Genomic DNA, 14124 nt, shown 5'->3' on the forward strand with positions numbered 1-14124 from the left:
CACAGTCCAGCAGAATATGCCTCCTGACTCCAAATGGGACTGAAGACATGCCTTGTTGGTCTCTCTGGATTTGGGGGCAGGGTCACTCTCACCCCCTTATCTTTACCTCCATATTCCTCAGCAAAAGGTGGTGATTGGGAATGTCGATCAAAGCTCAAGCAGCCAAGGCCATTTGAACTGTTACTGTTACTGTTACTGTGCCAGTGGCCCAGACAAGGAATTAGACTTTTAAAGCACAGGTTCAGTGGCTCCGTCACAGGGAATGGGCTTTAATTTGCCAAATGGATAAATAAAATAAGCCACAGTTCATTCAATGGAGATTGATGGGCTGCCCACCATGTGCCAGGCAGTGGGCTTGGCCCTGTGGCCAGCTCTGTAGTAGCCAGTGCCTTTGCTCCCTGCCCGCCTCTGAGGGCCCAGGCCAAGGGCAGAGAGCCCACGTAGTAGCAGACCAGGGGTTGATGTTGCCTGGGGCACAGTGGTTTGGACTTGGGGGGTGCAAGACCCTCACCTGGGTTTGAATTCCATGCTGCCCTTTACTGGCTATTTGATTTGGGGTGTGTCACTTCACCTTTCTAAGCCTCAGTTTTCTGGTCTGTAAAATGGGGATAGGCTCGTCAAGGGACTGCAGTTCAGCAAAGTGATCTCATGTCAAAGATTAGCCTGGTGCCCGGCCTAAGTTCAGTGCTCCATGGATGCTGCTTTGCGTGATGCTGGTGGAGGAAGCCTGGTGGCGATAGGCACCCTGAGTGGGATTCCCTAACCAGCCTGATGAGTTTTGGCAGTATTGAAGGCAGAGGGAGGTTTGGCTGGGCTGTGCAGTGACCCCAAGAGAGGGGCTACCAAGGAGGGGTGACACCCAGCAGGACTTTGTATGGGGCCAGATAGAGTGACCGCCTTGTCTCAGACTGCCCAGCTGTTGTACCACAAGTCCTGTGTCCTGGGATGTCTTGGTTTGTCTTGGGCAAGAAAACTGCCCTAGACAACCAAGACATCCCTAGTGCTCAGCCACAACGTCTGTCCCAACTCTGTGGGCAGCAGGGAACTGGGACAGGTTTGAGCTTGGGGGGCAGGCAATGTGATTTGTGTCAGTTGGGACTGCAGCGCTGAACGTTTCCTTGGATAGAAATCTCCCACCTGGCTTGTCCTTGCAGGACCAGCTGAAGCAGTGTTTCTCCAGACGAACCCCGCAGGCCAAGGACACAGACACCCTCGTGCATGAAGCCGACAGCCAGTATGGGACATGGACAGACCAGCGCCAGAGCAGGGAGAGGTAGGATGGTTGTGTGGGGATCCTGGCTTCAGGGATGGGCATCTGGGTTGGAGTTGATTTCTAGAGCGCTAGAAACTCTTTTGTCTTATTGTAAGAGGAAGTCATATTCCCTGTAAAAAAGTAAAAGAAAGAAAGAAATTTAGGGAGTACAACATATGAAATATCCAAGGCAGGCAAATTCAGAGACTCGAAGGAGGTTGGGGGCTGGGGGAGGAGGGGATGAGGAGTGGCTACTTCATGCCCACGGAGTTTTCTTTGGGGTGGTGGAAATGTTTCAGCACTTTACAATGGTGATTGCACAACTCTGTGACTACACTGAATGGTAGATTTTATGTTATGTGCGTTTTACCGTAGTAAAAAAAGATAAGTTCATTAATAATAAAATTGGATTGAGATTGATGGAATTAAAAATGGTGTAAGAAAAAAATAAAAGGGAAACAAGTTTCTTAAAGTTATCTGTGAAAGCCTTTTCCTCCCCCTGTGAAAGGTGTTTCGCAAACGAGCTTACTTAAGTTTGACTAGAATGCCCCTGCAAGGTTCTCGACTTTGAGTTTGGAAGCCTGGGTCTCCGTTTGCGCATGTCACACTGTGCGACCCTGGGAGCCCCCCATTTGGCTCCCCCATCTGGACCCCCACAAATCCCACTTGGGCACTCGCCGTGGGTGGGCGCCCCCTGCCGTCTGGCATTGGCACTGCAGCCTCCCTTCCTCGGGCCTGCCTTTTGTCTGTAATTGCAGGAGGAAGGCATACTCACTGTAAAAAAATAAAAGAAAGAAATTCTCGTGCCCTGGGCAGGAGCGCCATCTGCTGCTTTCTCAGTGGTATTTATCTCGCCCTTTGTGGATTTGCCTCCACCGCGCTCCACAGCCCCCAACATCCTCCATATTCCAAGCGATAAAATCATCCCAGGACTGACAAAAGCGTGGAAAAATGCCAGTACCTGGATCCAAAGTTATACTCACGGGTGTATTTTTGGGGTTATTGAGGTTGGGCCCACCTATCAGGTGTGTCCACCTGCCCCTTTTCAAGGTTAGGGTTCCCTGTGCCCGAAGGCCCTGGATTCCTTGTTATGCTCTTGACTACATATCTTTTTTATGTGTGTTGGAGGGAGTCCAGGGGAAAGAGAGTTAATGGCTTGAATTATTTATAAACTTTCTATCTTATGTTTAATTATTGGAGTAGTCCCTGAATATATTATCATGGAAAGAGATTTTAGAAGTAGGAGAAATTTGAGGACCTGCATTCTGGAGTCAGACTAAGCTCAGTCCTAGTTCTGCCTCTTTGTACAAGCAAATTCATCTCTGTGCCTCAGTTTCCTCATCTTTAACAAGGCTAATATTTAATTTCATGAACTTGATTCTAAAAGAATTGTGAAGGTTTGAGGAGTATAAAATAATCCTCATAAGATTGTGAAGAGGATTAAAGGACACTGTTTTTAGCATAGTGCCTGGATTGTAGTAAGTGCTTGGTAAATCTTTATTGAATGAGAAAATGAAAAAATGCAAGACATTACCTAGCCCTGCTGGCCCATGGGTAACTGCTAGTAATCATTTGATCTTTGTATGTCAGGCTGTCCTGTCCAACAGGAATACAAAGTCATGATTTGATCATTATATACTGTATATATGTGTTGAAACATCCCCCTGTACCCATAGCACATATAATTCTAATGTGTCAATAATAAGCAAAAAAGAAAATACAATGTGAGCTGCAAATATAAGCTATATACATAATTTAAAATGTCCTAGGAGCCACACCAAAGATTAAAAAGAAACAGGTGAAACTGATTTTAATGATATAGTTTATCAAAACCAACAGATCCAAAACACTATAATTTCAACATGTAATTAACATGAAAAGTTATTAATGAGATATTTCACATTCTTTTTTTCATTCAAAGTGTTGCAAATCCAGTGTGTACTTGTCACTCAGACCACATCTCCACTCTCGCTTGCCACATCCCAATAGCCCAACAGCCACCTATGGCAAGTGGCTCCCATATGGGACAGCACAGGGCTGACTCCTCCCATTATGCACCTGGCCAGGTGTACCAGCACCTGGCTGGCATATTTTCTGCTGTTTCCAAAGAGTTTCTCCTCCTGGGATGTGTTTGTCTCTTGTATCCTGGCATATAAAACACACCCTGAGCTGCACTTTCTGCCACCTTCTTAACTTGAAATTCTGTTCTCTGAAACACCCTACATAACCATGTCTCCCTTCCTTACCTTTCTTGTAGCTCAGCCCCGGAGTCCCCAGACAGCAGTGTCACATCGACACAGAAACAGCCCCCCAGTAGCCGCTTATCTTCTCTGTCCTCCCAAACGGAGCCCACCTCAGCTGGAGACCAGTACGAATACTCCAGGGACCAGCAGAGCACTAGTGTGGACCGTTCCAGCACTGACCTGGAATCTACCGATGGAACAGAGGGGCCACTCCCACTGGACTCCTGCCCTGTAAAGAGAGTGGACGACTTCTCCTTCATTGATGTAAGTCAATAACCAGGAGCATTGGCCACTTTGGAAATAGTAATTTTTTTCTTAAATGAAGTTCCAGCATCTCCCATCGAATTTCCCTTTCAGGGGATAGAATCTGTTCTTATTCCAAGTACCCCTGTAGGAGGTACAGAAGGCACAGTCCTTGAGATGGGACTCACCTGTGCATATAGTTGGATCTGCCATATATCCACTGTGCATCTTGGAGCAAAAATCTTCACATCTTCAAGCCTCAGATTTCTTTCTTTCTTTCTTTTTTATTGTTGGGGAATCATTTAGGGTATAAGAAACCAGGTTACACTGATTGCATTTGTTAGGTACTTGTGTCTTGCCCCCAAAGGGTATGTCACACACCGAGACCCCCCATCCCCTTCCTCCCTTTCCTCTCTCTCTGCTCTTCCATCTCCCACTCCCTTCCTCCTTCCCACTCTCTGTTCTTCCTTGCTCTCCCCTTCCCCCACCCTCCACCATGTACTAGGTCATTAATTGTCCTCATATCAAAATTGAGTACATAGAATTCATGCTTCTCCATTCTTGTGATGCTTTACTAAGAATAAAGTGTTCTGGGCTTTTGGAGCAAGATGGCGGCCGAGTGGCAGCTTCCTTGCATCTGGGCATCGTGAGTCTGGGGAGATAGGACTCCGGGCATCTCTGGCTGGTGGGATCTCCCTATAACCATCCTTGTGAGGATACAGGGAGTCAGCGACAGACTTCTGAACCCCAAGAGGAGGACTAAAACAGTGGAAAACCGGCAAGTGGTCACGTGTGTTCAATCGGTCTAAACCCGCCAGCAACTGTAAGTACAGTGAGACTGCAAACCGGAAAGGCCTTACCTGCGAACTGTTTTGGTGTCTTTGGACTTGGCACTCGGTTGAACTGCCTTGGGGAGAGCCTGAGCAGGAGTGGAGAACTTTGGCCGTTGTCTAGAGCCCCAGTCTGAGCCACTGAGCCAGATGGAGCTAATGGTGTTTGGCTGTGGGCCACAGGGAGCCATTGTGAGTGATCTGCCCCGGCAAGCTCCGCCCTCAGGGTCGCAGAGCAAGAATCTGGCAGGAGCTGGTAACCCAGCAACTGAGTAGCCTAAGGGCGGGGTCTGAGCCACCTTATAGCCCTAACCCTCAGGGGCAGAGTGACACCAGTTTTCGCACATTGGGTAAGTGGATAGCCACTTCAGCAGTGATTCCAGCGACAAGCACTTTCCTGGGAAAGCTTCTACTCAGCGAGTTTACAAGTTCAAAGTGTCTTTTAAGAGCGCTGAAGAGAGATTTAGGGTGTCTACTTGCTGGGGTTGGAGAAATCTGTAGCCTCCAGTCGTATCAGCACTGTGATTAACGCTCATACCCCAGGAGGCCACGTGTTGCCCAGACAATATTCAACAACATATACATACTGCTTTGTTTTTGGTTGTGTTTTTTGTTTTTTTTTTTTCTGTTATTTTGGTTTGGTTGTTTTTATGTTTATTTTGATTTTTTTTTTGTTTTTTAATTTCAAATTTTTTTTGCTTTCTCAATTTTTCTAGTGTAATTATACTTTCCCATTGCTGCCTTTTTCAATAACTAGAACTTCATTTTTGCTAGTGTTTCTACCACTATTATTTGGTTTTTCACCCAATTTTATCCCGTAAAGTTTTCTGTTTGCATGTTTTGGTTTGATTTATAGCATTTTTGTCTTTCCTCTCTACTTGGTGGAGGTGGAGTACTGTGTCAGACCAGGTTAGCAAAGAGATGCTGACCTCAAGGGAACCACCCTCCAGAAGGTTAGGTTTTTTTTTAAGGTTGTGTCAAAGTACTCTACTGTACACCTATATTGCTCTGTCTCCCTCTTTCTGTGCCTCTCTTCTTTTTGTCAATATTCCTTTTACCCACCCCCTCTCCTTTCTCTATCTATTTTTCCTTTTCGCTCATTCCTCCTTTCTTTCATCCCTTTCTTGCTCTTCAACCTTCTCATCCTTCTGGTCCTGTACCAAAAGGACTCATCAAAACCTTAGTCCACAGGCACGAGAACTTAAAGAGCAAGAGGAAGTGAAAGGAAAATTAGGGCAAGGAAACAGATAAAAGAAATCACTCATGAGGAAGAATCAGCAGAAAACTCCAGGCAACATGAAGAACCAGTCCAGAACAACCCCGCCAAGGGACCATGAGGTAGCTACTGCAGAGGATTCCACCAATAAAGAAATGTTAGGAATGACATAAAGGAAATTTAGAATACACATGATGAAAACACTGAAAGAAATGATGGAAATGATAAAGGAAACTGCTAATAAAGTGGAAAATAACCAAAAGGAAATACAAAAACAGAATCAAATAAGAGATGAACGATATGAAGAATATAGAAAGGATATAGCAGAGCTGAAGGAACTGAAACAGTCAATTAGGGAACTTAAAGATGCAATGGAAAGTATCAGCAACAGGTTATACCATGCAGAGGAAAGAATTTTAGAGGTAGAAGACAAAGTTCTTGAGATAACTTAGATAGTAAAAGAGGCAGAAAAGAAGAGAGAGAAAGCAGAACGTTCACTGTCAGAATTACGGGACTTTATGAAGCATTCCAACATACGAGTTATAGGAATCCCAGAAGGGGAAGAAGAATGCCCCAGAGGAATGGAAGCCATACTAGAGAATATTATAAAAGAAAATTTCCCAAATATCACCAAAGATACTGACATACTGCTTTCAGAGGGATATCGGACCCCAGGTCGCCTCAACTCTAACCAAGCTTCTCCAAGACACATTGTGATGAACCTGTCCAAAGTCAAGACAAAAGAAAAGATTCTGCAAGCTGCCAGGAGTAAGCGCCAGTTGACTTACAGGGGCAAATCCATCAGTGACCGCAGACTTCTCTAATGAAACTTCCAAGCAAGAAGACAATGGTCATCTACCTTTAATCTACTTAAACAGAACAATTTCCAGCCCAGAATTCTGTATCCTGCTTAATCTAAGCTTTAAAATTGACGGAGAAATCAAATCATTTACGGATATACAAACATTGAGGAAATTTGCCACAACAAGACCAGATCTACAGGAAATACTTCAACCTGTTCTACACACTGACCATCACAATGGATCAGCAGCAAAGTAAGAACTCAGATATTAAAGGACAGAACCTAACCTCCACACTGATGCAAAAGATAAAACTAATCAATGGACTCTCACAAAATAAGACAAATAGAATAATACCACACTTATCAGTTATTTCAATAAATGTTAATGGCTTGAATTCCCCACTGAAGAGACATAGATTGGCTGACTGGATTAAAAAACACAAGCCATCCATCTAGTGTCTGCAAGAAACACACCTGGCTTCAAAAGACAAATTAAAACTCCGAGTCAAGGGTTGGAAGACAATTTTTCAGGCAAATGGAATTCAGAAGAAAAAAGGACTTGCAATCTTATTTTCAGATACATGTGGATTTAAAGCAACTAAAGTCAAAAAAGACAAAGATGGTCACTTTATATTGGTCAAGGGAAAAATACAACAAGAAGACATTTCAATTCTAAATATTTATACGCCCAATTTAAATGCTCCCAGATTCTTGAAACAGACCTTACTCAGTCTGAACAATATGATATCTGATAATACCATAATTACAGGGGACTTTAACACTCCTCTTACAGAGCTGGACAAATCCTCTAAACAGAAATTAAACAAAGATATAAGAGATTTAAATGAGACCTTAGAACAACTGTGCTTGATAGACGCATATAGAACACTCCATCCCAAAGATAAAGAATATACATTCTTCTCATCACCCCATGGAACATTCTCCAAAATTGATCATATCCTGGGACACAAAACAAATATCAACAGAATCAAAAGAATTGAAATTTTACTTTGTATCTTCTCAGACCATAAGGCACTAAAGGTGGAACTCAACTCTAACAAAAACGCTCCACCCCACACAAAGGCATGGAAATTAAACAATCTTCTGTTGAATAACAAAAGGGTGCAGGAAGAAATAAAACAGGAAATCATCAACTTCTTTGAGCATAACAACAATGAAGACATAAGCTACCAAAACCTGTGGGATACTGCAAAAGCAGTTTGAGAGGAAAATTCATGGCTTTAGACTCCTACATTCGAAAAACAGAAAGAGAGCACATCAACAATCTCACAAGCCATCTTATGGAATTGGAAAAAGAAGAACACTCTAAGCCTAAACTCAGTAGAAGAAAAGAAATATCCAAAATCAAATCAGAGATCAATGAAATTGAAAACAAAAGAATCATTCAGAAAATTAATGAAACAAGGAGTTGGTTTTTTGAAAAAATAAATAAAATAGATAAACCATTGGTCAGACTAACAAGAAATAGAAAAGTAAAATCTCTAGTAACCTCAATCAGAAATGATAAAGGGGAAATAACAACTGATCCCACAGAGATACAAGAGATCATCTCTGAATACTACCAGAAACTCTATGCCCAGAAATTTGACAATGTGAAGGAAATGGATCAATATTTGGAATCACACCCTTTCCCTAGACTTAGCCAGGAAGAAATAGAGCTCCTGAACAGACCAATTTCAAGCACTGAGATTAAAGAAACAATAAAAAATCTTCCAACCAAAAAATGCCCTGGTCCAGATGGCTTCACACCAGAATTCTATCAAACCTTCAAGGAAGAGCTTATTCCTGTACTGCAGAAATTATTCCAAAAAATTGAGGAAGAAGGAATCTTCCCCAACACATTCTATGAAGCAAACATCACCCTGATACCAAAACCAGGAAAAGACCCAACCAAAAAGGAGAATTTCAGACCAATCTCACTCATGAATATAGATGCAAAAATTCTCAACAAAATCCTAGCCAATAGATTACACCTTATCATCAAAAAAGTCATTCATCTTCTCAGACAATAAGGCACTACAGGTGGAACTCAACTCTAACAAAAATGCTCGACCCCACCCAAAGGCATGGAAATTAAACAATCTTCTGTTGAATAACAGATGGGTGCAGGAAGAAATAAAACAGGAAATCATTAACTTCCTTGAGCATAACAACAATGAAGACACAAGATACCAAAACCTGTGGGATACTGCAAAAGCAGTTTTGAGAGGAAAATTCATCGCTTTAGATGCCTACATTCGAAAAACAGAAAGAGAACACATCAACAATCTCACAAGAGATCTTATGGAATTGGAAAAAGAAGAACAATCTAAGCCTAAACTCAGTAGAAGAAAAGAAATATACAAAATCAAATCAGAGATCAATGAAATTGAAAACAAAAGAATCATTCAGAAAATTAATGAAACAAGGAGTTGGTTTTTTGAAAAAATAAATAAAATAGATAAACCATTGGCCAGACTAATGAGGAATAGAAAAGTAAAATCTCTAGTAACCTCAATCAGAAAGGATAAAGGGGAAATAACAACTGATCCCACAGAGATACAAGAGATCATCTCTGAATACTACCAGAAACTCTATGCCCAGAAATTTAACAATGTGAAAGAAATGGATCAATATTTGGAATCACACCCTCTCCCTAGACTCAGCCAGGAAGAAATAGAGCTCCTGAACAGACCAATTTCAAGCACTGAGATCAAAGAAACAATAAAAAATCTTCCAACCAAAAAATGCCCTGGTCCAGATGGCTTCACTCCAGAATTCTATCAAACCTTCAAGGAAGAGCTTATTCCTGTACTGCAGAAATTATTCCAAAAAATTGAGGAAGAAGGAATCTTCCCCAACACATTCTATGAAGCAAACATCACCCTGATACCAAAACCAGGAAAAGACCCAAACAAAAAGGAGAATTTCAGACCAATCTCACTCATGAACATAGACGCAAAAATTCTCAACAAAATCCTAGCCAATAGATTACAGCTTATCATCAAAAAAGTCATTCATCATGATCAAGTAGGCTTCATCCCAGGGATGCAAGGCTGGTTTAACATACGCAAGTCTATAAACGTTATCCACCATATTAACAGAGGCAAAAATAAAGATCACATGATCCTCTCAATAGATGCAGAAAAAGCATTTGATAAAATCCAGCATCCTTTTCTAATTAGAACACTGAAGAGTATAGGCATAGGTGGCACATTTCTAAAACTGATTGAAGCTATCTATGACAAACCCACAGCCAATATTTTACTGAATGGAGTAAAACTGAAAGCTTTTCCTCTTAGAACTGGAACCAGACAAGGTTGTCCTCTGTCACCTTTACTATTCAACGTAGTGCTGGAAGTTCTAGCCAATACAATTAGGCAAGATAAGGAAATAAAGGGAATCCAAATGGGAGCAGAGGAGGTCAAACTCTCCCTCTTTGCTGACGACATGATCTTATACTTAGAGAACCCCAAAGACTCAACCACAAGACTCCTAGAAGTCATCAAAAAATACAGTAATGTTTCAGGATATAAAATCAATGTCCACAAGTCAGTAGCCTTTGTGTACACCAATAACAGTCAAGATGAGAAGCTAATTAAGGACACAACTCCCTTCACCATAGTTTCAAAGAAAATGAAATACCTAGGAGTATACCTAATGAAGGAGGTGAAGGACCTCTATAAAGAAAACTATGAAATCCTCAGAAAGGAAATAGCAGAGGATATTAACAAATGGAAGAACATACCATGCTCATGGATGGGAAGAATCAACATTGTTAAAATGTCTATACTTCCCAAAGCAATCTACCTATTCAATGCCATTGAATCAAAATACCAATATTGTACTTTCAAGATTTGGAAAAAATGATTCTGCATTTTGTATGGAACCGGAAAAAAACCCGTATAGCTAAGGCAGTTCTCTGTAACAAAAATAAAGCTGGGGGCATCAGCATACCAGATTTTAGTCTGTACTACAAAGCCATAGTGGTCAAGACAGCATGGTACTGGCACAAAAACAGAGACATAGACACTTGGAATCGAATTGAAAACCAAGAAATGAAACTAACATTTTACAACCACCTAATCTTTGATAAACCAAACAAGAACATTCCTCGGGGGAAAGACTCCCTATTCAATAAATGGTGTTGGGAGAACTGGACGTCTACATGTAAAAGACTGAAACTGGACCCACACCTTTCCCCACTCACAAAAATCGATTCAAGATGGATAAAGGACTTAAATTTAAGGCATGAAACAATAAAAATCCTCCAAGAAAGCATAGGAAAAACACTGGAAGATATTGGCCTGGGGAAAAACTTCATGAAGAAGACTGCCATGGCAATTGCAACAACAACAAAAATAAACAAATGGGACTTCATTAAACTGAAAAGCTTCTGTACAGCTAAGGAGACAATAACCAAAGCAAAGAGACAACCTACACAATGGGAAAGGATATTTGCATATTTTGAATCAGACAAAAGCTTGATAACTAGGATCTATGGAGAACTCAAATTAATCCACATGGAAAAAGCCAACAATCCCATATATCAATGGGCAAGAGACATGAATAGAACTTTCTCTAAAGATGACAGACGAATGGCTAACAAACACATGAAAAAATGTTCGTCATCTCTATATATTAGAGAAATGCAAATCAAAACAACCCTGAGATATCATCTAACCCCAGTGAGAATGGCCCACATCACAAAATCTCAAAACCACAGATGCTGGCATGGATGTGGAGAGAAGGGAACACTTTTACACTGCTGGTGGGACTGCAAACTAGTACAACCTTTCTGGAAGGAAGTATGGAGAAACCTCAAAGCACTCAAGCTAGACCTCCCATTTGATCCTGCAATCCCATTACTGGGCATCTACCCAGAAGGAAAGAAATCCTTTTATCATAAGGACACTTGTACTAGACTGTTTATTGCAGCTCAATTTACAATCGCCAAAATGTGGAAACAGCCTAAATGCCCACCAACCCAGGACTGGATTAACAAGCCGTGGTATATGTATACCATGGAATACTATTCAGCCATTAAAAAAAATGGAGACTTTACATCCTTCGTATTAACCTGGATGGACGTGGAAGACATTATTCTTAGTAAAGCATCACAAGAATGGAGAAGCATGAATCCTATGTACTCAATTTTGATATGAGGACAATTAATGACAATTATGGTTATGGGGGGGGAAACAAAGAGGGAAGGAGGGAGGTGGGTGGGGCCTTGGTGTGTGTTACACTTTATGGGGGCAAGACATGATTGCAAGAGGGATTTTTCCTAATAATTGCAATCAGTGTAACCTAGCTTATTGTACCCTCAATGAATCCCCAACAATAAAAAAAGAAAAAAAAAAAGTCATTCATCATGATCAAGTAGGCTTCATCCCAGGGATGCAAGGCTGGTTTAACATACGCAGGTCCATAAATGTTATCCACCATATTAACAGAGGCACAAATAAAGATCATATGATCCTCTCAATAGATGCAGAAAAAGCATTTGATAAAATCCAGCATCCTTTTCTAATTAGAACACTGAAGAGTATAGGCATAGGTGGCACATTTCTAAAACTGATTGAAGCTATCTATGACAAACCCACAGCTAATATTTTACTGAATGTAGTAAAACTGAAAGCTTTTCCTCTTAGAATTGAAACCAGACAAGGTTGTCCTCTGTCACCTTTACTGTTCAACATAGTGCTGGAAGTTCTTGCCAATACAATTAGGCAAGATAAGGAAATAAAGGGAATCCAAATGGGAGCAGAGGAGGTCAAACTCTCCCTCTTTGCTGACGACATGATCTTATACTTAGAGCACCCCAAAGACTCAACCACAAGACTCCTAGAAGTCATCAAAAAATACAGTAATGTTTCAGGATATAAAATCAATGTCCACAAGTCAGTAGCCTTTGTGTACACCAATAACAGTCAAGATGAAAAGCTAATTAAGGACACAACTCCCTTCACCATAGTTTCAAAGAAAATGAAATACCTAGGAGTATACCTAACGAAGGAGGTGAAGGACCTCTATAAAGAAAACTATGAAATCCTCAGAAAGGAAATAGCAGAGGATATTAACAAATGGAAGAACATACCATGCTCATGGATGGGAAGAATCAACATTGTTAAAATGTCTATACTTCCTAAAGCAATCTGCCTATTCAATGCCATTCCTATCAAAATACCAACATCGTACTTTCACGATTTGGAAAAAATGGTTCTGCGTTTTGTATGGAACCAGAAAAAACCCCGTATAGCTAAAGCAGTTCTTAGTAATAAAAATAAAGCTGGGGGCATCAGCATACCAGATTTTAGTCTGTACTACAAAGCCATAGTGGTCAAGACAGCATGTTACTGGCACAAAAATAGAGACATAGACACTTGGAATCGAATTGAAAACCAAGAAATGAAACTAACATCTTACAACCACCTAATCTTTGATAAACCAAACAAGAACTTACCTTGGGGGAAAGACTCCCTATTCAACAAATGGTGTTGGGAGAACTGGATGTCCACATGTAAAAGGCTGAAACTGGATCCGCACCTTTCCCCACTCACAAAAATTGATTCAAGATGGATAAAGGACTTAAATTTAAGGCATAAAACAGTAAAAATCCTCCAAGAAAGCATAGGAAAAACACTGGAAGATATTGGCCTGGGGGAAGACTTCATGAAGAAGACTGCCATGGCAATTGCAGCAACAACAAAAATAAACAAATGGGACTTCATTAAACTGAAAAGCTTCTGTACAGCTAAGGACACAATAACCAAAGCAAAGAGACAACCTACACAATGGGAAAGGATATTTGCATATTTTGAATCAGACAAAAGCTTGATAACTAGGATCTATGGAGAACTCAAATTAATCCACATGAAAAAAGCCAACAATCCCATATATCAATGGGCAAGAGACATGAATAGAACTTTCTCTAAAGATGACAGACGAATGGCTAACAAACACATGAAAAAATGTTCATCATCTCTATATATTAGAGAAATGCAAATCAAAACAACCCTGAGATATCATCTAACCCCAGTGAGAATGGCCCACATCACAAAATCTCAAAACTGCAGATGCTGGCGTGGATGTGGAGAGAAGGGAACACTTTTACACTGCTGGTGGGACTGCAAACTAGTACAACCTTTCTGGAAGGAAGAATGGAGAAACCTCAAAGCACTCAAGCTAGACCTCCCATTTGATCCTGCAATCCCATTACTGGGCATCTACCCAGAAGGAAAGAAATCCTTTTATCATAAGGACACTTGTACTAGACTGTTTATTGCAGCTCAATTTACAATCGCCAAAATGTGGAAACAGCCTAAATGCCCACCAACCCAGGAATGGATTAACAAGCTGTGGTATATGTATACCATGGAATACTATTCAGCTATTAAAAAAAATGGAGAGTTTACATCCTTTGTATTAACCTGTATGGAAGTGGAAGACATTATTCTTAGTAAAGCATCACAAGAATGGAGAAGCATGAATCCTATGTACTCAATTCTGATATGAGGACAATTAAGGTTATGGGG

At 41.0% G+C, this 14124-nt stretch overlaps 1 protein-coding gene across 6 annotated transcripts in view; it reads left to right on the plus strand.

Moving 5' to 3' along the window:
- The window catches only part of KIAA1671 (KIAA1671 ortholog), a 216437-nt gene that overhangs the window by 186104 nt on the left and 16209 nt on the right, over positions 1–14124 (plus strand). For all 6 annotated transcript variants that reach the window (XM_053589236.1, XM_053589240.1, XM_053589238.1 and 3 more), the window contains 2 exons: positions 1155–1273; positions 3510–3759. In XM_053589236.1, coding sequence (XP_053445211.1) covers positions 1155–1273; positions 3510–3759 — 369 coding nt within the window. The remainder of the gene's footprint in view (positions 1–1154; positions 1274–3509; positions 3760–14124) is intronic.

The sequence above is a fragment of the Nycticebus coucang genome, chromosome 4 (assembly GCF_027406575.1).
Source record: "Nycticebus coucang isolate mNycCou1 chromosome 4, mNycCou1.pri, whole genome shotgun sequence".
Lineage (NCBI taxonomy): Eukaryota > Metazoa > Chordata > Mammalia > Primates > Lorisidae > Nycticebus > Nycticebus coucang.